Source organism: Lutra lutra, chromosome 10 (assembly GCF_902655055.1).
Source record: "Lutra lutra chromosome 10, mLutLut1.2, whole genome shotgun sequence".
Lineage (NCBI taxonomy): Eukaryota > Metazoa > Chordata > Mammalia > Carnivora > Mustelidae > Lutra > Lutra lutra.
Window position 1 is genome coordinate 51,922,555 of NC_062287.1, and position 24,955 is coordinate 51,947,509.

Genomic DNA, 24,955 nt, shown 5'->3' on the forward strand with positions numbered 1-24,955 from the left:
CTGATGTCAAGCCAGTACATGAGCCGCTATGCCTCCCTTTCTCTTGCACAAGAATCTGTGTGTACAGAACTTACTATACCCTGATCTGTGTGCTGGGCACTCTGTAGAAGTTTCACTTCTGCCCATGTCAGCTTGCCTAACTGATTGCTGTTGTGTCTGCCTGCAGCACTAGAATGTAAACTCCCTGAGGTCAGGAGAGAACCATGCCCATCACAATCACCATCGGTTAGCACCGCCCACAGTGCCCTCTGTTGTAAGAGCTCATAGAGGGCACTCAAGAAATTAAACGAGTAATTCCCACAACAACCCTCTCCAGTTGTTGGTGTCATCCCCACGTTATACATGCAGTGACTATTACTGGAGAGGAACAGTGACCCGAATTTCACAGAGTGCCACTCATGTTATGCAAGGGGCAAATGACCTGTCGAAGCACATGCTTCAGCACCCACTCTGGAAAGTTCTGTCTGCTTTAATGTCAAAGCAAAATCAAGAAGGAAAACTAAAGCAGTTCCTTTTATTTCAAGGGGAGAAAAAAGGGTGAGACAGATAAGAAAAATAACAACAGGCCTACAACTCAAGGCCAAGTGATAAAGTAGCAGCTCCAATCTCTGCTCCTGACAGGAGTCGGTGTGTCTCCCATGCAGGCAGAGGGGCCATCTGCAGAAGAGAACCTGAACACTGACAGGTTGTGTTGCCATCAGTTAGCACCCCATAAACATCAAGGTCACTCTGTTCAGGCCCCTTCCATTAAAATGTGTAAGAGCTCACAACCCAGCTTGTAAAAGGCTGATGGAGAGGTGCCCAGCCACCAGGCAACCTCAGCCTCAAGCCAGGAGAGCATGTCTAGTGTAAACTGGCGAGGAAACGCAGGGTTTGGATGGACAGCCCAGCAAGTCTCCAGATGACAAAAGTGAGACTGAATGTCTGGGAAATTCCATGTAGGGGGTCTCATTTTGTTTCACATAGATCCAGGGGCGAGCTTGGTTGTAACAAAGAATAAGCAACAGGGCCAGAAAAGGAGATGGATCTGCTGGAAGAACCATCAGGAGGTCCCCACAAGGAGAGCCTGCCTTTTTGCTGATCAGTTTCCATAATCTTACAATGTCTGTCTGGCGCATTGCTCTGAGAATTGTCAAAACAAGGGAGGAGCCCCATGTGACCATATGACCTTACGGAATCCGTTGATGCTCTCTGGGTCTTAGTAGTAGCTTCTCCACTAGGAGAGATGGTAACCGGGGGTTCTGACAGCATTGTTTTGATAGTTTAGTGAGAAATGGTATATCAAGAGTGCTCTGTAAACTCTAAAACCTGACATAAGTGTTAGTTATTAAGCCAAAAAGGGCTATCCCCGCACATTACCTCACTTGATCTAACACCAACCCTATGACATGGATGAAATGGGAATTATTATACCTATTTCACAGAAACAGAAAGTGAGGTTCAATGACTTTCGTGACTTGCAGCTTACAGATCACCCAGCCAGTAAGTGGCAAAGCCAAGGGCAGACCCCAGATCTGTCTAATCATAAAATTCATGGTGTTTTATTCATTGCAGATAAGCAAGAAGGCACAGCAGTAACCAGTGTAGATTATGTGGATAATCTTGGGATTCCAGTACCAGTGTGAGTTTTGTCTGGATTGTGATCTCCCAGAAGACAGAGATTAGGTCTGGTTTTTTTGTGTATTCCTAGCACCAGCCACAGTCTTCAGCGCATAGTAGGTATGCTTGGAAAGCTAGAGGAATAATGAACAAGTCCATATGAATGCGTCGATCCCTGCTGTATATCAGGCAGCCTCTGAAGGGATTCTGTCACCATCCCCACTTTACAGAAGAAGAAAACAAGTTTCAGCAATCAGACAGGTTGCCTAGGTCGCATAACTGGCAGAATGTATTTGGAATCACATCTAAGTCCAATGCTCTTTCATCCACACTGCCTTCAGATTAATTAACATAGGAATGGCCTACCTGTTAGCTAAGGCCTGAGGTCAGGCAAATGCTAGGAGAAGGCTGCCTCCTGTGCTCTAGACCCCCTGTGCTCTGCTGCCTGAAAACACCCAGGCTTCGGCACCAGCAGCCTGTCCCTCTGCTGGCTCACACCTCAGTGAATAGAAGCGCTGTTCGCTGTTGACTTTTACACCATAAACTGCCACCTGGAAAAAGTGTTGAGTAAAACCAAACAAATGCTAAACTAACTCTCTTTCTCTCAGGGGAAAGTTGCAGCCCTGAGGCAGGCCCTGCCGCCAGGGTCACCAGGGGTCACTTCTGTGCAGAAAGGTTAGAAATTTCCAAGACAGACTTTGGAAGGCCTGGGGTTGGAGATTGTCACTCTGTGTCAAGACATTGTCTGTTATGAGAAGAAGGGAAGGAAGCTCAAAGAACATCCTGAGAGAGCCACATTTCTGGAGGGCTGCTGGATGGAGTGACACTTGCCCACAGCCCCACGCCAACCTGGGAGGTTTTCATTAGAGAGAGGCCAGGGCCAGCCCTCAGCCAGGCTGAGCAGGGTGTAAATGAATCACTTTACTTTCTCAGGCCGCCTATCACCCCAGGCACACAGGATTCATCCCCTAGTCCACAAACGTCAATTAAGGGTCTGTTCTGGGCGAAGCTTTATACTGGGGACCAAGCATAGAAGCGATCAGGAGAGTTCGGTCCAGAGTTGGATGTCCCTAGTCCGACAGCGAGACCAGCAGGGAAACAGAAATCAGTTTACCATGTAACACGGAAGGGCAAGGAACAAGAGAGTAACTACAGGGTGAATCATAGACTTCCCAGAGGAGAGATCCTTGAGCCGAGCCCTGGGGGTAGATACTGCTGTGAAATATGGAGGGTGTTTGTATCACAGACTCCCACGATCTTAGGGCCAGAAGAGACCTGAGATGCCATCAGATTCCCCCCAAAGTAGATGAGGAAACCCAACACCCAGTGAGGCAGACTGATGTCCCCAAGGTGAGCAGGCACAGGCCTTGCGCACCTGGTCCGTGGACTCCTAGTCTAAAGTTCACTGTCCTGAGAGACCTTTCTTGAGTTAGGCATCTCGGTCATGCCCTTCTCAATCTCGCCCCTCACCGAGTGCTCGCTGCAGCCCTGATGGTTGGCAGAGGTACCGTGCCGCCTCCTCGTTGCTGCCAATACTCGATACATCCATGACTTCAAGGAACCTGCCTATGGTCACATAGCTCAGAAGCTGCTGAGCCTGGCACAGAACCTGGGCCACCCAGTTCCAAGCCAGGGCTTCTTGCCCATTTCCCAGTGGACCCTTCACCTCTGTGCAGCTGAGAAATCTGGTGTGTCTCTGCATGTAGTACTTCCCTTTCCAGGTAGTGGGCCTGACAAGGTGTCAGGCATGGGGACACCCCGTAAATGGTGACTCAGCCGTTGTGGATTTTGTTTTGTTTTGTTTTGTTTTGTTTTGTTTAATTTGCAGACATTGTAGCCACTGCCTTGTAGGTTGATACAGAAGGTCTAAGCCTCTGAGATCTAATTTTGATTTATCTCCCTTTTCAAAAATAGCTAGATTCTTAGTAGCTTCTCAACCAGGAATACAGCTCAGAATCTTCCAAGCTGTCGTGGGCAAACGCAGCCTGGCACAATGCCAGTTAATTTAGTTTGAAAGAGAACAAAAGCGTGGGGGTTTTCCTTTGAAGACTGTTAGGGCATAAGGCACAGACGGCAGGCAGGGTCTCCGTCACAGCCCTGGCAGAGAGCATCCGTGGCCTCAGCTGCTCAACCTGCCTCCTAAAAACCTGCATCGGAGCCTTCGCCACCTCTGCCCATGGAACGGGAAAGCTGGCACTGACCCTGCGCCCGGCGGGTCTGCGAATTGGGCCATGCGTGTTCTTCACCAGCTCACAGGCGGGCCTTTGTGAAGGGCTGGGCGACTCGACTCTGGCTGGGACGAGGTCCCTAGCTATTGGCTTTGGATCCGAAGGGCCATGGAGGCGGGGCTTGGAGTCGGAGTGCAAGGCAGCATGCAGGAGGTTGAGCACAGGCAGCAAAAGCACAGAACCGGCCCCCAGAGTCTCTCCCCATCCCCGGAGTGCAGGGGGCCAGCCTCCCTCTCACCCCACCCTGAGGACAGTCAGGTCCGGAAAGAAACATGGGCCCCAGACCCCTGCACGTACTGCAGCCAGGCCCACAAGCACTTCCCTCGGCCATCGGGGACTCGTCCTCACTTTGTTTTCACACATAACCAGTTTTTAATTAAATTTGACTTTTCCTCACATCTGTTCAGAAGGCCGGTCCCCCTTGGAAGTGGCGAGCACAAGAGTGGGGGCAGGCTGGCAGTAAGGGAAAGCAAACAGAGCAGAGCCCTTCCATCGGCCAATGTTGGTAAGGGAAGTGGGCTCAGAACAGGCTTTTGCCTGGAGAATTGTTCTCACCCGAGGGTCATTGTTTGGGGAGATTAGCCTCCCAGGCCTCTGACATCGGATCCGTCCTCCCCAGGAGCCAAGGAAGGTAGCCAGGTGTGACCCTTGCTCCCGACAATGACCTGCTCAAAATGTGTTTTTTTTCTCTTCCCTCCCTCCCCTGCTGTCCTCCCTGCAGAGATCTGTGCTGCCGACTGTGGGGGCCATGGCGTCTGTGTGGGGGGCACCTGCCGCTGCGAGGAAGGCTGGATGGGGGCGGCCTGCGACCAGCGGGCCTGCCACCCACGCTGTGCGGAGCACGGGACCTGCCGCGATGGCAAGTGCGAGTGCAGCCCCGGCTGGAATGGCGAGCACTGCACCATCGGTATGGCGGGCCCAGGCCCCGGGGGGTCTGCTGTGGGGCGCATGCTGCCTCTGTCCGCATGTGGGAGCTGGGCACAAAGTCCTTTCATCTGGCGACATTATGGTTGGCATCTCCCAGCAACGATTGAACATAAACTCACAATTGGGCATTTTTAACCTTTTCCCTCCCATTCTGCATTTCTCAAATGTCTGTTAGCTGGTACGCATGCCTTGCTGTGTACCCCTCCTGGGCCAGCTGCTGTAGGTCTCTGCGCTGAGGAGCTGTGGCCCAAGAGGAAGGCACACAACCAGCACTTAGCAGCTGTGGGCTATCCCAGCGCCTCTCTGAGCCATGGTTTGCTGACCTATATCATGGGGATCATAATGCACAGAAAGAGTGTAGCACAGGCTGGCAGAGAGTATAGGGCTGGGTACAATCAAACCCGTGATCTGGTCGAGAGAGTTTAGGCTTAGCTCTTAGCCCCCACCCCCACTGGCCTGGAATCCTGGGGAAAGCTTCCCATGGGCCCCGGGCCACATCTGCCTCCCATCAGGCCTCCATCCCTCCCTCCCCGGTCCTCAGCCTCCATCCTGTCTGCATTCGTCTCCTCTCTGCTCTCGGGGGGCTCCTCCGGCTGCCCCTGCTGAAGCAGTGCTGTTGGCAGCTCTCAGAGCAAGCCCATCACTCCATTCCCTCCTTCCTGCCTTGCCTGCTGCTTTTGTTGATTTTAAACACAGCCAGACGTTTTGCTTGGTTTATTATCCTGGAAAGAGCACTCACCAAAAGCTCTTTATTGAATCAACTGGTTTGTGTGTGTGTTTTAAGTTCTTCCCCTTCCATTTTTTTGCAAAGGGAGGGTCTATGATCAGATGGCAAGCACATGGCTTTGGAAGGTCGGATTCCTCTCCAACTCTAAATGTCCCCTCTTGGGGCTTCCAGAAACTGGGAGATGAGCCCCAGACCTTTCAAGGGACAGAGACATTTTGAGCAAATGGGGTCACAGCTTTTCTCCTTTTTTTTTTTTTTTTTTTAGCGTCATTCCTTTTGTTTTGTGATCTGAAATTAGTCCGTATTCATCATCCCTGTGCCCACAACATCGCTCTGTTGGTAAAGGGCAGTGGAAGCCCTTGTGCTTATTAACAATAATAATGGCTTCTAATTTTTGAGTGTTTACAATGTGCCAAGCATGTGCTAAGGGCTTCTAACTGCATTATTTCATACTCCAAAGAGTCCCCCTATGAAGGCACACGTGTTATTCCCTCCTTTTCAGGGACCTGAGGCTTGAGGTCACTTACATTTGAGGTCACTTAGCTTGTAGGAAGGAGAACAGGAATTTGAGGTTTGGTTTCCAGAGCCTCCGTGCAGGGTCTCTGTGGCCCACAGGACAGCCTGGGTTTGCTATGAGGCATCGGCTTACATCCTTTGGAGGCTATGCCTCCTCATTCCTGTTATGCTCAGAGGTACGAAGCATTTTGCCCACCCCAGACTCTTTACAGAGCTGCTCCAGAGTCCAGGGTGGCCCTTCCCGCTTTGTCCCCAGCAGAAGGTGCCGCACCGTCATAATGCACGCTTCCGAGTGGCCTCTTCATGTCTGTGTCATCCTACCTTATGATTGTCCTGAACATCCCTTCATGAGAAGTGGCCCTCATCACTCACAGGGCCCTCTTCTTTAAACCCCGCTTTTCCCTCACCCTCACTTTTCCCTGTGACTGAGGACAGGCTGACCTTTTAGCCTCCCAGCCCGGTGGCAGGGGGCGCGGGGGGGGGGGGGGGGCATCCCTATTAAAACCAAAAGCAGAGTCCAGAGAGAGTACGTTATGTTTTCTATCACTCAGTTACAGAGTTCTCAACTCACCTTACCAAGTTGCAAAAAGTTTATGGATGGCAGACTTTTATAAGATAAAAGCATCTCATCTTAGTCGAATGACGATGAGGGATTTCAGGGAATTCTCCCTGAGCCCAGTCACAGATGATTCATGCCGGCACTGGTGGGCAGGCGGGGCTGCATCTAATGTCTTGTGGATGGATGTTCAGCAGCCTGGCCTGAAGAATATCCAGTGTGTTTGGATGCCAGGAAGTCAAAGCATCCCCCTCCTCCACCCCCAGCCCTGCACTCCCGCACACCCATCGTCACTGTTTAAGAGCAAATTCCTCCTTGGGATTGCAGATGCTTTTTGCCCTCCAGATGAGAAATGCATCAAGGTAAATGTGCATGATTCAAGAGGGAGGTTGACAGTCATAAATACCAGAAAAATGTCACAGGACATTGAAGAAGTAATGGACTAGTCATAGTGGCTCAGATGAAAGGACGTTGGCTCAGAATTCTATTACCTTTCATTTTGTGGTGAGCGTTTCCTTTGTCCCTGTGTAATCTCCCCGCATGGCAACTTGCTCTCTGTAGGTCTCTGCCTGTGGCCAGCTGCATCCCCAGTAAGAAACCCAGCAGCTTAGTTCTGAAGGAACACTCCAGTCATCTTGTTCAGTACAGGGGAAGGGGTAGAAGAGGCAAAGGCGAGAAACAATGGTGGTGCTTTCTTTTCCCTTTTGGAATAGGAATGAGAAGGAGAAACCCCTGTTTAACCTTAACTGGGGACAAGAAGCACCTTCCTGTGTTTCCAGAGAACTTCACTCCCTTTGAGGATCATTTAGGAAAAGACAAAAACTGTTGGTGTGTCAAGTTAGAAATTCCAAGTGTTACATTTTCTCTTGTTATCAGATTTCATTACTATACAAGAGGTCATTATAGTGCAGCGAGGTCATGTGCTGGAGTATAGTTACGTCCTGTACCGGAGAAAAAGCTGGAATCCGCGACACTGGTGCAGAGACCTCCATGCAGTAGAAGCAAGAGAGGAGGGCCTGTTTATTCACACTCCACTGCCTCCGTAAACAGGAAAGAACGATTTGATGACCCGCCAGCTGGCAGTAAACACCAGGACAAGTCTGGGCTCCTTATGGTCAAGTCCCCAGCGTAAGAATACTTTCACCCCAGTGACATTTCCCAGAGCAGAGTATTATAGTAGCAATTAAATATCTGCTTTCGGAGGCTTTGGTCCATCTTGTCTTTCATGGAAGCTACTTGATTTTTCTCCAGAAGAGGTTGGTTTTCAGAACAAAAGGTAAATGGACAGGCGCATCATCTCTAATGACAGTAATTTTGTCAAAAAGCAAGACTATTCACATTGAATCCTAATTCCTTATGTTGGGAGTTATCTGTCTCTTTGCATCTTCAGGAAAGGTCTTTGGTGAAAGCACCATGGGCAGACTACCTGGTCGCTAGGGGCTTCGTCTTCTCCCTCCGTGACTCATGGAACGGGGGAGGCTGGAGGAGGCCTCCAGGGATGACAAAGTCCAGGAGGCTTCCTCCTCCGCTGGCCACAGAACTGCACCCATCATCCCAAAACTGAGTTATCCTGCTTCTTAAAAATATACCACAAATAAGAAGGGGTTTTTCATTTTTGCTCTCTCTTGTCAGTAATGCTCCCACTTGCATATATGAAACCCATTTTTCTTCATCCAAAAGTTAAGGTAAGATGAATTGACATGGCTCTATTTTTCAAGTATATGATCACTACAGAGACATTAAAAGTGTATTCAGGGGATTTGTTTTCCAGTAATTTCATGGGTCTCAAGTCTGGGGCTTGACCTCCCAATTCTTTAGAAAAAGCTAAAAATCATAGTTAAATTTGAGAAAGTGTCTGATTTTTTTTCCTGTTTCTTTGAAAACAGTACTATCATTTTTGATCACTTCTACAATCATTATTTTATTCACTTCAGTGCCCCTTGTTTCTAAAGTCTCAAAACACATGTGGGAAATGCCAGCTTCTGATTACATTTGTAAAATTCCAACCTTGACCCCAAAGCTGTGATTGTTCAAGATGCCAGATACACAGAATTATTTACTAGGCTTCAGGAGAGCTGTCCAATCATATAAATCTTGATTCTTACACAAATCCTCCTCTGGGAGTACAGACTGGAGTAATACTGTGATGATGCAGTAGTTCAAGTGAGCCCAGCCAGATTTCATGATAAAAAGAGATGGTAAAGAAAGGCCACACAGTTTTCTGGAGTACTTGGTCCACTTTTCAATGGTAGCTCTCAGGTTTCTCGTTTGTAATCAGACAGTCCTTCGCTGAGAGCTTAAAAAACCCTCACAAGATGTCAGAGCCTGTTTGATAACCCTATCCTTGTCCTTCAAAGTACTCTCACACAACAGGACCTGTGACCTGACAGGACAGATGCTGGCAAGGACGAGAGAAAATGAACAGGGATCTACCCCAGGTTATCAGAGTCGATGGTCCTGAGAGATGTTAGCCCATACATGGAAGGGGTGGGAAACTGGAAGGAGGTCAGTAAGTCTTTGTGAGTCCCTCTCAGGTGGGTGCCATTGGCCATTTACTCATTGATCCTTCATCCAAAGCAAAGGGGATTAATCTATCCAAGGTCTTACAAGAACATCTCTTTGATTGTTTATCAAACATCTGAAGAAGTTACAGGATTATAAGCACCCTAACCATCACCTGCTATAACAATCCTTGTTTAATCTGGCTTGATGTGTACCAGTGATGCAACTGTTAGAGTCAACTGAAGCTCCTGGAGAATGACGATGAAGAACTTCTTGCCACGTTCTCCACAACCTTTGATAGGGGGCCCTTGAAGCTTCTTGGGATAAACTTTTCGAAACTTGTTTGGGTGCAGGCAAGTCAAGTAAAGAGGTTTGTATGTTGAAGGCCATAGAAATGCTGAAGAGATCTAAGACCTCACAGACTCCGTGCCTTTTATCACAAATAGCTGTGCACCTCCACTATCTCTAGTTTCTTGCATAGTGATGGGAATGGAGAAGGAGCGTAGGGAATGTGTGCAAATGTTGAAAAAATAAGCATAGCCTGAGAGGAAAGAGGACTCTACTGTCATCAGCGGCATCCCAAAGTCCTGAGGAGAAAGATGTGGGAATTTTGTGAAGTCCTGAGTCTACCATCCACAAGTGCAAACTCATGGACTTTGTGTCATCTTTCCTGAAAGTTACTATATTAAAATCATGGTGGATTTTTTTTTAAGTGACTATACTCAAGGACATATGTACCAAGATTTTCAAACAACAGAAGCATGGACAACAGTATGAACTTCTGCATGTGGCTTTTATAAATAAATGGCATTGGACTTCAAAGATCCAGTTACCCCTTTCGTCTTAAGTAGAAGGAAGCCCTGTTCTGTTTGCAGAAAACTCTTGGATTTGGTATTGACCGACAATTATCAGCTTCTGGACTCGTGGTGTGGCTCAGGATCACTGTGTGACAGTGGTTTATGGAACCAGAGCTTGGAGTTTCGAATGCCCATTTTGTCTCCTGAAACCCACAGCTCTGTAACCTGAGTCTGCCTCAGTCACTTCCACTATCTGCTCTTCCTGCCCATGATCTAGAGAAATTAGGAAGCATTTTTTAAAGGTATTAGAGTATTATTATACTTACACTTAATAGAGATTTTTATTATTCATTTCTTAAAAATGACATGGCAAAAATGCATTAAAAGAGAGCTCTGTGAAGTCAGCCCTAGGCTCGGGGAGTCTAGCCTGCAGAGGAGGTATAATCTGTCCTCACCACCAGAGCCAGCCTCATCATCCTTTCCAACCCGTGAGAGAAGCTCCGGTTCTTCTGCAGCTGGGCTCAGTGATTACAACAATCTGTGATCATGACTGTGTGCACAACTCAACAGATCCAAAAGCTGAGAACACCAACTGAGCCAAGAAGTTCAGGAGACCCTGTGTGTTATTGTTCTCAGGTGACATATCAAGGGAGGTGATGTCTAAGAGATTTTTAGGTCACCCTGAAAAATGAGATGAACAACTTGACTAAGACAGGCATGACAGATGAACCAAGAATCAAGAGTCTTCACCTTAGCCAGAGACACTTCCTGGGCTGTGCTACCTGTGGGCCAGCACTGTCTTTCATTATTCAGCATTTTCCAACTTTGTTTATACACTCTTGCTTTCATATGCCATTCTCTTCCACTTTCTTTTCTTCTGTCTTGAGCTCTCATGGACTCCATAAGAATGAAGGGGAAGCACGCAGGCCCAGTTAAATTCTCGTCTTTCCAATTTTCCACTTGGCTGTGCAGCCTCCAGGAGCATATTTCATCTAGAAACAAAGACCACATGGAAACCTCAACTAGACACATAGCCTCTCATCCACCCATCTTTTGCGGCAAATATATATTGATGACCAGCAACAGTGTCTGTTCTACCCAGAGGACTGAAAAAATATATTTTTATTTTATTTTTTTTAGTGAAGAAAGGAAGAATGTTCTTTCAGTTGCTAGAACCCTAGGGCTTCCACATAAGGCCCCACCATTGCAGTCCAGTCCTACTTATGGGCTTTGGATTCATGTGTGCAATCAAACTGAGGATGGAGGACCCCCTGGCAGAAAGCATCGCGCCTTTCAGGAGACGGCCGTTGGTCCGGCCATTGTGGGAGCCCTCGTGGGAGCTGTAGAGAAAGGGGTGGGAGGGAAGCTCCCCCAGTAGCTACGAGGAGCCCAGGTGGGGAAGGTGAGACGGCACTACTGACTGATGCCAGGAACAAAGAGGGCTGCTCTGCTTTCAAGACCCAGCCACATAGATACACCGTGGGGTTTATTTCAGAACAATGTTTGACACCCATCCTCACAGAGAAGCAAAACCTTCGATTGCTGAGTGAGTCAAGGCTTGGGTGCAACCCCTCCATTGGAAGACAAACCGTACACCATTCTGTCTTTTAAGTTAGCAAGCATTGAGAAGTGGCCAGGTTTTCTTCTCTTTTTCTTGTTTCCCACAGTGACATCCATTGACGCAACCTTACATTCTCCATAAGATGAACCAAGGAGAAATGCTTCTTACTTAGAACACCAAGCATTCTGCATTCGAGTCTGTGTGGACACATGTGTCCATGGAGAATTCAAGAATGGCAAACAGATAATCTGGTGGCATATTTGACCAAAGGCTCAGTCTACTTCCCTCGTGCGTATCAGAGATGATCCCAAGTTTGCATATGTCTAAGTTCCAGCTGCCAGGAAGCACCTCTGCCCACACGGGGAACACTTGCTCTAATATGGCTGCTTCCCCCAAACGGAAGCTGCACGCTCCTCTGGATAGACAAAGGGCAAGTTCTAGTGTTCCATAAAGTTGAATACCCATGACAGAGCAGGAGCATGGCCATGTCTACACCTTCCTATCCTCCTTTTTCTCCTGTTTTCCCTAGCCATATGTCTTCTTATACATGATGACCTTTCCGAATCCCTGGATCATAGAATGAGTTGAAGTTCCTTTTGACCCTTCCTGGAGAATGTGCTTGCTCTCCCTCCTTTTCTCTCATGTCATCTTGTCTTTGGTTTTATTTTTCCCCACCATGGCCGGTCTGTCCCAAACATGGGGCACATCCCCCCACCCGGTCCCCTGGGCACCTGGCATGTTTACGTACGTGGCAGGCAGTGTTGCACTTACTTGATCCTACCTTAAATGTCCTGTCTTTTATTCCCCAAGCGCACTATCTGGATAGGGTAGTTAAAGGTATGGTCTAACTTCCTCTATTTTCCTATTGTCTTTGTGTGTGTGTTTGTGTATGAGCATAAAAGAAGAAATGTGTATATAAGCAATGTATATACACCCCAGAAGCATGGTGTCTAGATGCTGCCACATCCCCAGCTTTGTCCCAGCGTTTGCTCCCCAAAGGGTGGGTTTTTGGTCACGAGGTAGTTGATATACCAGGAGCGTCATTCTTCCCCCTAAAGTGCTCGCTCTGTCTGTGACATTACCATTGTGCTGTTGTCCTTCCCTCCACGTGCACACATACGCCCCTCACTTGTTCTGCCCCATCTTCTGTCACCCTGCCAATCCCTTACAGCCCATAGTCCATCAGAATTAAGATACTGAGGACCAGGGTGGGTGGCCTGAGAAAAGAAGAGGCTCCAGAGCAAGCTCAGAAGTCTGAACAACTACATGACTGTTGTCACGGTCATTCATCCAACAACCACATATGAAGCACTTGCTAGTACTAGTGCTGTGTGCTAGGTGCTGTGACAGGCTCTGGGCAGTTGGGGACACAGACCCCTGACCTTGAGAAGTGGGTGGTCTGTTTGCTTGTTTTGTGTTTGTTTTTTTTTCCTTTTCAGAGAAGGCCCAAGTTTGGTAAGGTTTATGTTCGAGGAGTGTTCCGTATAGGCAAAGTATTTCCCTTTTCAACATCTTTATTAATTAGCTAGTGCCCCATTTACCCAAATAGGTCTAATTCCTCTAAGAGTAAGTCTGGAAAGGTCAGATATGTGTGCACCTGTATGTGGGTTCACAACCACCCTGAGGAGACCCCAACCCCCCTGAGGAGAAATATCCTACAATATTCATCATTTTATCCTGAAGTCCTAACTTATCACCTGGCACAGCGTATGTGCTCAGTGGTTAAGGAAAAATACTTCCTTGTCAGACTGCCTGACAATGAATCCCAAGTCCACCAGGTAATGAACTGGATGACCTTGGGCAAGTTACTTAACCTCCCTTTACCTGGGAGTCTTTGTACAATGAACTTGGTAACAGGACCTACCTCATAGGGTTGGCATTAGGATTAAGCAAAATAATGAATGTAACGTGTTTAGCAAATAGGCAGGGGTAATGCTCAAAAAACATTAGTGATGCTATTTTATCATCATATTCTTATCCTCACCCTTAATTTGGAGAACTTCATTAGCCAGAGTCATTTTTGAAATTGGAAAGAAAATGGCTAAATTGGCTATTAATAAGAGATAGCAACAGCTGTTCAAAAACTTATGGAAAGGGTTTGGGGGAAACATAAATGACTGACTGCTTTCCAATCAGAACATCTTTGCCAAGTACAGGAAAGGTGTTAATGGGGCCCATCAGACGGACGCCTTGTGTTGAGAAGCAAGGTTCCTTGCATTTTACATGCTGGTCTTCAGCTGAGAATGTAGTCGTTCCGGCAAGAGAGCATAGTCCCTTTGAGCCTCTTTAAAATAGGCATCTCACACATGATCATTATCAGAGGAATCTTCGGTATGGATTACATTTAATAATGTACCCATCTCTTTGGTAGAATTTTTTTATACTGTCTGAATTTTTTTCATATCCGTGAGTCTTAAGCAAGTTCTTTGAATTTTTTTTAAGGGAGCAGATATAACTATACTCATTTTATTGGAAAAGGAAAATGCAGTTGAGGAAGTTGGGGAGCCCACCCTGGGTCACCCTTATAGTGAGTGCCAGAGCCATGAGTTTGAATTTCCTGACCCAATCCATTTCCTGACCCATTCTATCTTTTATCATCATTCACCAGGAATGTCCCATAATTTCCAATATTCTTCCTCCAAGCCATGCCTTCCAAACTGGCACCCTCACCAGGAAGTGATATATATTCTCCCTCAAACCACCTGTTCTGATCTTTAGTTCAGAAAATATCACCAGACCTTTATTTGGATTAGGCCAATAAATCATAACTTGCTTTAAAAGACAATTTTTTTTTTAACCAAAATCTATGTTTGAACCAGGCGCCCATCCTGCTGACTTTCTGGTATAATGGGTTCTAATCCAAAAAAAAAGATTTCAGAGATCTATATTGTGTAGACTTAGGACTTGCCTGAGTAGAGTATCATGCCAGCAAAGATGAGCCAACTTTTGTTCTTTGTTTTCCATTTGTGTCAGTAGATACTAAAGAAGCGACATGCACATAACAGATAATGCTGAACTCCTCCTAAGCGCCAGAAAATGTGCATACCACACAACAGAAATGCTTCCTATTCTTGTATTGCTGCAGTCTAGCAGAGTAGACACTAATAAAACAATTCCAATGAGTGTAATGAGGGTTATGATGGGAGATGTCCAGGGGTCACCTAGCAAAAAGATCCCTGCAATTTAGGCAGGGCCTTATAGACCAAGATTGTGAACTTTAGGCAGAAGCGTATGAGAAAGCCACTAAAGGTTACTAAAAGCAGGATGGTGGCTTGATGATGACATTTGTGATTTGGAAGGATTAGTCTGGCCGTAGTGGGGAAAAAAGAGTTGAGGGAGAGCACTGGGGGGCAAACAGACCAATTAGGAAACTCTTGGCATCATGGAAGTGGGAGATGATGGTGACCTTGTCTAGGGAAGTGACTGTAGGGATGAAAAAGTACAAGAGGACTGGAAGGAGAGCCATAAAGAAATGGGATGTCCCAGTAGAGGATAGGGTTAATACACAGCTACTTTGCCACTTAACTAAAAACTGTCTTCAAGGATTTGGAAAGCCTTCCTGTCATACCTGATGCTGGCTTCAAGGGGACTTCTTCATAGGCTTACACAGAAGGCCGAAGATAAAGTGGTCCCTTGTCATTTAAAGGGCATCTTTTCTTTTGAAAAGCTTAGGCCTTCTCTAAACCTTGAAATTACATTATTTTGGTTCTAGCAAATGCCTGATGTGAGTCCTTCCAGAGGGGATTGTTAATGTCAGTTGGGTTCTCTGAATTATTGATGAGTCTCAGAGTTTGTAGAATTAATGAGCTTTAGTGGTGGGTAAGGATGGGCACATTGCTTTAAGAAAGTCAGCAAGTCACCCCAGAGGAGGCTGCCTCATCCTGGCTAATGGGGGTGTGATCACTCCAGAAGAAACTGCTGGCTGAGAGCAATCCTCATTTAACCCACAAATACTCAAGGTCCCTCTGAAACCCTGAAATGGAGAGGACAGTGCAGATCCCCAGGGTCTAACTTGGTCCATTTGAGGAAACTAACAATACTTAAAGTGTTGCTGTGATTTCACATAGAGAGCTTCCCCTCCCTGAGAACACACGCCCCCTCGGAGGTCTCTGAGCAGCACAGAATGTGTGCACTCGGCGTTGTGCGCTAAGACGAGCTCACCAGAGAGGGGTTCCCAAAGAGGGCTTTGTGGAATGGAATCTTCCCCATTATTATAAGTGGTTATAGGGGAAAGAAAGTTCTGAGGTCAAATTGGAAATTGTCCTGATGATCAAATAAGCAGGTTTCTTCCTTGGAAACCCTCGGAGCCTTTAAGGTAATAATGTTCAGTGTGACTTTCTAGAGTGAGATTATAGGATAAAATGTTTTCCAAACTTACTTGACCGCAGAAGCTTGGTTTTGAGGACCTCACGGAACTGGCATTCTGCAAAATTCACTTTGAGAAGTATTGCTTGAGAGTATGAGACCCATTGCAAGTCCTTCCTGGAACAAAGTAAGATATAGGTAAATAGAGTATAAAATTATCGAGGGCAGAGGATGTATCTCATCTCTGTATGCCCTGGAATGAACACCCCTCCCTGCATCCTATAGGTGCTGACTAAAGAGTTGAGCCTCTCTTTTGGGTCAGTTGTACTGGAAGGACCTAATACATCATCTTGTCTGAACCTTCATTTTCTAGATAAGAAAATTGAGGCCAAAAGAGGAAAAGTAACTTTGCAGAGATCCCACAAGTTAGGCAGCAGGTACTAGAACCCAGTCTCTTGTCTCATTCATTGATTCAACAAATACCCTTTGAGTACCTGCTGTGTGCAAGGCGCTGGATTAAAGCCAACATTGCCTTTACAGAGTTTATATTCTAATGGAGGGAATAAGACATTAAACTAATTACAAAATTAATAATTTACATATACTTGGGAAACTTGCTTCCAAGGAGGACAGAACACTAGGAAAGCATGAAGTAGTGGCCCTGGGCTGGGACTCGTGGGCTCGAACCCATCTTGCTGCCTCCCACTGAGCTGCATGTTAACCCCCATGACCATGTTGTTGGGCTCGTCTCAGCTCTCTTTGGCAAGGACCATAGCTCTTGACCCAGACATTTATACAGTTGGGACTCACGAAGGTTATTTTCTGGTTTTGTGAATTTCTTGGTGAAGTTATGCAACATTAAGACAAATCAATTCAATAATAATAATAGCACCCATCATTTATTGAATGCCTACTTAGGTTACCCACCATGCTAAATAATTAACATGCATTATCTCATTAATCTTCCCAGCAACACTTTGAATTAGACATTACCTCCATCTTATAGATGACAATACTGAGGCAGAGAGAGTTAAATGATTTGCCAGTCATCCCGTGGGTAGTAAAAAGGTGGTATGGGGATTTGAATCGGGATCTGCCCAGTTCCAAAGTCCACACTGTGTTACCGCACGTGGTTTTAATTTACAATTTAGGATTAAGTAGTGTAAAATTGGAACTGCCTTAGAAAATCAGGATCTGAAAAATAACAAAAAGTTATTTATTTTAAAAGTAATTTATGTGAAGTGTCTAGCACAGTGGCAAGCCATTGTAGACCCTCAGTAGATGGCAACTGTCATTGTATCGCTGTCCTGAAGCCTCTAAACCAGCAGGTGGCAAACTACAGCACAGAGACCAAATCTAGCCCGTCATCTGTTTTTGTAAATAAAGTTTTATCGGAACACAGCCGTCATTCATTGACGTATTGATGTATGTTACATCTGGCTACTTTCCCACTACAATAGCAGATTTGAGTAATTACAACTGAGACCCTATGGCTCACAAGCCTAAAATATTTATTATCTGAGCCTTCACAGACAAAGTTGGGTGACATTGACCTAGACAAGTGCCTCAAGTCTCTACATTGCCATTCTGTGAGCCTATGTAAGGTTATGGGTGCAATCCATGCTAGTGTATGCCTTCTACTTAAAATAGGAGGAAAAGTCAGTAGAAGACTCATACACTGTCTTTAAGCTATAGGTCAGACTTTGTGCATCATGCATACATTATATTATTTAATCCCCTGAGCAACCCCATTGTATAAGTAGGCTGAGGCTCAAAGAAATTAAACGAGGCCACCAAGTGGTGAACCAGGTGGGTAAGGCATCCAGGCTTGTACTCGTTGCCGCTGATGGGAGGCTACATCTTGGAGCAGGAGAAAGCAATCTACTACCCTTCTTAACAATTGGGCTCAACTTCCTTCCTCCAAGACTGATTTCAAATACAAATGAGGCTCCGTTGAAAGGCCGTCCCACTGGATGGATAAACATCTAAATGGGACTAGTTGGGGAAAGGGGGTCTCTCATTGTTTGGACCAGGAAGGGTGGCTGGTATTGGGAGCCGGGTCTGGATGCCTGGCTGATCACCTGCATGCCACAGCACTGTTCCTATGCTTGTACACCTGCTGTCCCTGTCACTGGCGGGGAGCCATGCTGGTGGCTTCCCACCCTTCCCAATAGGCTTCTGCAAGGATCCCTGCTAGGCTTGGAGTGCACAGTCAATAACTGTTTCTTCCTTTGAATGATAAACAGGTGGCCAGAGTGATTGATTGGCTGCTGTCTGAACATCTCAAATACAAATGAACAGGTCCTATTCTTTTACTTTGTAATAAAAGCCAACTACTAACAGGCATTGAAACACTAAAGTTTTTATATTCTAATTGGTGGGTCATTCAGGGCATCCCTGCCTCGGCCTATATCTTGTATTGGACAGCTACATTCACCCTTGTCCCATTTAAGAATAAGTGGTCAATTTTCAGTTATTTTGTGGCAGAAAATTTACTTTATAGCCATATTTGTAGCAGTTTGCTGCTCATAATAAATTTAGTTTTATAGATGACTTTGACATCCATACCCTTCCCTGAGACTGCATAGGGCCAGAGAGAAGACACAGAAGGCAGGTCAATGAAAGGTGGTTTTGTGGGGGTTTTTTTTTGTTGTTGTTGTTGTTTTGGGGGTTTTTTCGGTAGCCTCTCTGAGGAAGGAGTTGGCAGGTGTTAAAATGAAGACTTGAATGAAAACCAAGGGCCAAAGAGAGGCTGAAGTGAACCATGTAATTTAACAGATTCTCAGACATAGATTTCTGAGCCATGAACTCAAAGAGAAGGGTTCAAAAGGGTGGTAATAAAAAACCTGTAAATCTACTCGACTGGTAAGGATAATTCCCTCCCTTATGATATGGGCAAAGTGGGACCACGGCAGAATTAAACATCACCTGACCCTTCTTGATGCCGTCACCCGAGGTTCCCTCAGACAATGGCCCCTCCCATATCTGGTTCCCAGCAGACTGTGTACCTCTCCCCAAGAGCATTTAGCAGTGGAATATTTTGCTTATACAAATCTGTCTTCTCTGGTAGCCTGCATGCCCCCCAAGAATAAGAAGTAGGTCTTGTCCATCTCTCTACCTGCCATGCTAGCCCAGAGCGAAAAGGTGCTTGATACATGACAGGCACCCGGATAGACAGATGAACAAAATCGGGGAAGGGCAGCCTGCCCATAGCTGCATTTGCAATCCCAGACAGCCCTAGATCATCTCTCTCATGGCAGTCGTTGGGGTCCTCTGCGTGCAGAACCCTCTTCCTAGTTGCAATAGAGAAGATGGGAAGGAGAAGACCCAAGGTTTCTTCCTCAAAGCAAAGACAGTTGTTCAGGAGAAAATGGAACAAAATAAATGAAAAACCTAGGGTCCAGTACAAGTAACAGTACAATAGTACTTCCCCCAGTAAAGGATAGCCCTTCTAGAATGAGACCCAGAAGTGCCGAGGGAACATAAGGAGCAAATGGAGAGGTGATTCCTTTGTTTCAAACAGCCCCTAGAAACGGGAAAAACACACAAGAGTGAACATGGAGCAAGGATCAGGCAGAAGTTTCCGTCAGTCACCCGTCAGGCTCATATCCACAGAATTCCCCTTGGGAATCCTGATCACTTTTCCAAGGGGGATGTTTCAGGCCTCCTGGGGTGCTGAGGTCGTCGATGTGCTGGTGGACCTGAGAACAGTTCCCGAGCAGGCAGGAGGAGCACGAGTGTGTGTGACTGCAGGTGGCTGCGGACGGTCAGAGCTCCATGCTGTATGCTTTGCCTTGCAGAGGGTTGCCCTGGCTTGTGCAACGGCAATGGCAGATGTACCCTGGACCTAAATGGCTGGCACTGCGTCTGCCAGCTGGGCTGGAGAGGAGCAGGCTGTGACACGTCCATGGAAACTGCCTGCGGTGATGGCAAAGACAACGATGGAGGTAGGTCCCCAGCCCTAGGGACGCCATGCAGCTTGGGCAGGGGTCGGGCGGGGGTCCAGGGCAACAGGTGCGCATCAAACTGCACATGTGATGGAAGGAATGAGTACATGTCTCTAGTTGTTCCATCTTAATTAATTTAAATGAAATAACAGAAATGAAATTAATGGCCATCTGACAGCCGTGGAGAGGATAAGGCATATGGAAGAAAGAATTTTCTAGCAATTCAATAGAGAGATGTGTTGCCTGGCACAGGTGTGCAATCTCCATCACTGGAAATGGACGAGAAGAGGCCCGTCCAGTTTTGTGTCACAGAAAGTAGCAGAAAGGATGCTTCTCCCGCAGAGGCAGGTTGAGTTACCTTCGGTTGTGATGCCTTCTCCCCTGATTCTGATAGTAACCCCCACCAAGCCACCTTTGCCCCCACAACCTCTGTCCTGGGGGGTTTTTCCTAGAATAGGTCTTAGTTAATTGGGTTTTTTCAAGTGCTGCACAGTCCAGACCCTAAGGAAGAGAGGCCTAGTCTTGTGGAATATTTCTCAGCTGGGAGAAAAGAGACCAGGGTTCCAATCCCTATTGATCCCCTGTGTATCCCTAAGCAAGTTACTTGATGTCTCTGGGCCTCACACTCTCTATTCATGCAATGGGCAATTAGATCATGAGGACCATTCCAATATTCAGATTGGCCCTAGCATTAGCCTTCTTTCTTCTGTTGTGTTACTTGAATAAATATTATCACAATGTGCTCTACTCTCCCTTGGAAGACAGATTGATTCTTCCTGACTCTCCTAATCTCAGGGGGTTAGTAGGAGAGATTAAAAAGATAGAGAAATGAAAAAAATTTGAAACCGTCAACCGTTCCTTTCTAACAATGGGCTGACAGCTGGCCTGGTCCTAATGTGTTTATGCAGCACCTAAACATGGATGCGCAGGGACTTGGTAAGCGTACAGCACAGAGTAGGAAATCAGCAGGCCACCTACTCAGCACACCAACCTCTGGGAATTTTCTACTTAGAATGACTCTGTGATCTCAGAGAGCCATATGGATTAAAAGGCCACAGGTGTTTATTGTGGTTATTCTAATTCGTTTACCTTCTATCGTCTCCAGCAGCCTGGAAAGGGCTACTTCAGACCACCGAGCTTGGTCTAACTGGCTTTCGGTCCATCCACCTGCTGCCTGCCTCCAGGAGGTGATCAGGCCTTTGTGCCCATGTCTGGGCCCCGTGGAGTAGTTGTCCACGAGGAGCTCGTGGGATTGAACCTTGATATCTCAGCAAAAACAGTGGGTCCAAGTTCTCCTCTTATGACCTTGCAGGGTTGAAATGTCCCTTCATCAACATGAACCTACCAAGTCTATTAATTTTTATACTCCATAAATATCCACAGTTCCTCCTATGGGGCCAGGCCCTAGGCCAGGCACAGAGATAACAAAATCTTCTCCTGTGCTCTAGGAATTTAGGTGGGGAAGGAAAAACCCACGGTGAAGGGCTAGTGGACAGTGTGAATTCTGTGCAGACTTATATATTGGTTGGTGTGGGAGCAAGGAAACATTCACCGGGAGGTGATACTTGAGTAGACAGGTATTTCTTGGAAAGGAAAGGGCTTTCTGGGGCGCTTGGGTAGCTCAGTCATTAAGCATCTGCCTGTGGCTCAGGTCATGATGCCAGGGTCCTGGGATCGAACCCCATATCGGGCTCTCTGCTCGGCCAGAAGCCTGCTTCTCCCACTCCCCCTGCTTGTGTTCCCTCTCTTGGTGTGTGTCTCTCTCTCCCTGTCAAATAAACAAATAATCTTTTAAAAAATTAAAAGATTATTATTAAAAAAAAAAAAAAAAAGGAAAGGAAAGGACTTTCTGACCAGAGAGATCATCATGGGCAGAGCAGAGCAAGACACAGCTAGGGCCCCAAGCATCCCTGTCTTCAGGCAAGAAAAAGTGTAATAATATTTGTTCTTCACAGGAAAGAGGTGTCAGCCTAAATTATCTGCATCTCTCCTCAGCCTTCTTCACTTTGCCTGTAGAGGCACTTCTCATGACCAACAATAACTTCATGTAATTAGAAGGAAAGGGGACAAGAGTTGCACCATGAAGTCATTCCCCTGTCAAGAAGGCAGGGTCTTGGCCAAAGCCCTCAAACAGCTGTTGAACATCTGGGCAGCCAAAGAACTGAGTGGCCTTGAGAAATGTGGGGAAAGGGCACACATACAAGAATAGGTTCTGGAAGAAGTTTCCCCTGTTCCCTCTCGTGAAGCATACATGTTGGCCATCCTTCAGCCAGCTCTCCCGGGGCTAGAAGTCACCAGTGTTTCACAGGGCATAAGCACGCAGGAGCCCAGAGCCCCACGGCTCTGGTGGGTGAAAGAGCTTCCCATCCTAAGAAACAGGGTTAATTCAGGCCCTGGGAAAATGGGGTCTCCTCCAGCCATTTTGATAGATGAACCAGGAAGGACTAAAAAAGAACTATCAAAAAATCCTCAGTTGTAGGAAATGACACCTCTTGCCTTTATGGAGCATTTTATAGACTGGAATGAACTTTTCCATATCTCTCAGCAAAGCCACGTGATAGCACTGTAGCCTGAGTTCGTTGACTCACTCAACAAATATTAACTGAATGTCTGCTCTGCATCAGGCCCCGTTTTGGGTCCTGGGACCTCAGAGACAAATAACACAGTCCCTGTGCCTTGTGCAGTTCACAGTCTGGAGGGAGAGATAAGAAGCCTGCAGTTGCATTGCAGGGGGAGAATTGCCATGGGGAAGGGGCATCCACTCATTGAACTAATATTATCAAATGCCTTAGTATCCTGCTGGGAACTGTGATATGGTCTCTGTCCTGTGAGGCTTCCAGTCTAGCCAGGAAGACATCCATGGACCATCATGGTTGGAAAGACAACTACCTGGGGAGACCAGATCAATAGGGGAGCCTGGGGTTCTTAACTGTAAAATGAGGAAATGTCTCAGCCACGGTCCTCTCAATTCGGCAGGCTCTCCACCCATTGGGGGAGCCAAGGAGATGATGCACAGGATCCCAGATTTGTAGGGTAGCACAGATGAAACAACCATAAAGAGGAGACTGTCGCAAGCACTAGAGAGGGCAAGGCTATCCTTACTGGCCTATTCCTCTGTGTCTTGGCCAAATAGGGACAGTTTTCATGGAGGGAGTAATGGGGCAGGCTCACAGGGGTGAGCCATATTTAGGACTGGGCTGTTTTCAGTTCGGTCAAGCATACATTGGCTGGGCTCCTCCTGTCCACAAGGCACCATGCTCCTTTCTGAGGAGATATAAAGAACCAGTGAACATGGCCTGATCTTTCTCCCTCAGGAAGCCCACAGTCATTTGGGCGAAATTGCTCTCCTAACAACTAAATCTAGTGGAGGCAGAATGGAATAAATGCTTTTATTTTAGCCATGATGTGAGACACAGCATAATCCCAGATGAAGTCAGGGACAGGGGAAAGTGCTCAAATCCAGCTGGGGGACTCTTACTGGCTGATGTAACTCAGGAGCTTGGAGCAGGGATTACCAGAGTTGAATGTCAAGTAACAGGACTGGAAAAGACACAGAACAGGTACTCTGGCTCCCTCCTTCTACCCTCTGCGTGTTGTAGAAAGGGCATGTTACATCACACACATCATTGTCACACACAACGTCAGTGCCATGGCCTGAACTTAGGACCCAAGACTCTTGAGCTGTTCCACACACCTTTGTGTCCCCAGAGCTCTCCTACCTTACAGTGGTTCATCCTCCCCCTAGAAATGCACTGTGAGTACTTCCTCAAACTTAAAGGAGCTGCCACAGTTCCCAAAGCCGAACAGAGGCTAAGAATGATAACTCGTGTGTCATTTTACGGTTTGCAAAGCAATTGTGCACCCACTCCACAGACTCGATGGCTGTGGTGTTACCCTTCCTGTTTCTGTATGAGGAGGAAATCTGCACAGCTGGGGGGTGGCAGAAACTGCCATCCTCTGTGAGGTTCTGGCCACATTAGAGATTTTCAGTGTGTCTGGACCTCAGACCCATGAGCCAACCGTTGGCTCTTCAAGTTATCTGGAAACTGGTGGCTTCTCTTCTTTCCCACTTTGCTAGGCCTAAAGCAGTCCTTTCCAAATTAAACCTGAATTTCAAGCTTCATTAAGAATGCTGTTGCAGTATTTTTAAACTGTGAGACAAAAAAGGAAAAAAGTTAACAGTATGGCTGAGTTGGGTTTAGCGTTATTTGTTTTCATTCGTGGTGATTGTGTAGATTTGAAAACAGAACACAGATCCTGACTGTGACTCAGTGACACCACGCCCCCCCCAGTCCGCTGATCCTCTCTTAGGGCTCCCCTCACCCTTACGTGCCTCCACATGTCACCAGAGCACTGGCCAGTAAGGGACCAACAAAGCCAGTGGGCAGAGAGGCCCTGAACCACTTGACAAGGAGATGTGCCTCCTTTGTGTCCTTTGGTCTGTGAAAACCTCCTGAAGTGCTGGCATGTGTCTTCTCAGCTGTGACATAGAGACACTCTGATGGGGCATGTTCGTTTCTTGCCCATTTTAGAGATGGTGAAACTGTGGCCCAAACATGTGAAGGGTCTGTAAAGTGAGAATAAGAATGCCTGCCATACAGGGTCACGCTGTGAGGATGGCAGGTGGGCTCACTGTGCCCAAGAGGCAGCACAGCCCAGCGATGAAAAGTGCAGGATCTCTTCCCAGACCGCCGGGATTTCAACCCTGGCTCTCCCGTTTGCTCCCTCTCTAAGCCTCAGTCCCTCACCTGCAAGGGTCAGTTCCCGTTCTCCTGCACCTTATTGCCTGGAAGCACAGAAGCATATTTATGATAGATAAATGTATATACACATATCCATATATAAATAAATATTTTTAAAAATTGGAATACGCTCTTCATGAAATTTTACACACTACTTATTTCACGTCAGATCACAATGTGTCTCTGCATATAATAGTGTATTTTGACCTTTTTCATCTCTTGATTGAAATTCGTATCCCAAACTGTCCCACGCTCCTTGCTAGAAGGGAAATAATTCAAGTGTACATAAAGGAAGGTAGGAGCCATAGTTCAGAGAGCATCCGCCGGTGCCAGGCACCATGCTGGGTGCTCTGTGGATGTGATGTCCAGCCCTTCGCAAACAGACATGCAGAACAGAGATTTCCATGCAGGGAAACCGAGGCTCAGTGAGCTGAAGTCATGTGCCCAATGTCACACTGTGAATCCGTAGGAAAGCTAGGATTAGAACGGAATGGGTGCGTCCAAAGAAAGAAACTAGAATATAAAGTCCCCTGGAATCTTAAAACAAC

At 46.7% G+C, this 24,955-nt stretch overlaps 1 protein-coding gene across 4 annotated transcripts in view; it reads left to right on the plus strand.

Moving 5' to 3' along the window:
* The window catches only part of TENM4 (teneurin transmembrane protein 4), a 2,938,802-nt gene that overhangs the window by 2,811,431 nt on the left and 102,416 nt on the right, over positions 1 to 24,955 (plus strand). For all 4 annotated transcript variants that reach the window (XM_047690277.1, XM_047690278.1, XM_047690280.1 and 1 more), the window contains 2 exons: positions 4,549 to 4,734; positions 19,519 to 19,665. In XM_047690277.1, the coding sequence (XP_047546233.1) occupies positions 4,549 to 4,734; positions 19,519 to 19,665 (333 nt within the window). The remainder of the gene's footprint in view (positions 1 to 4,548; positions 4,735 to 19,518; positions 19,666 to 24,955) is intronic.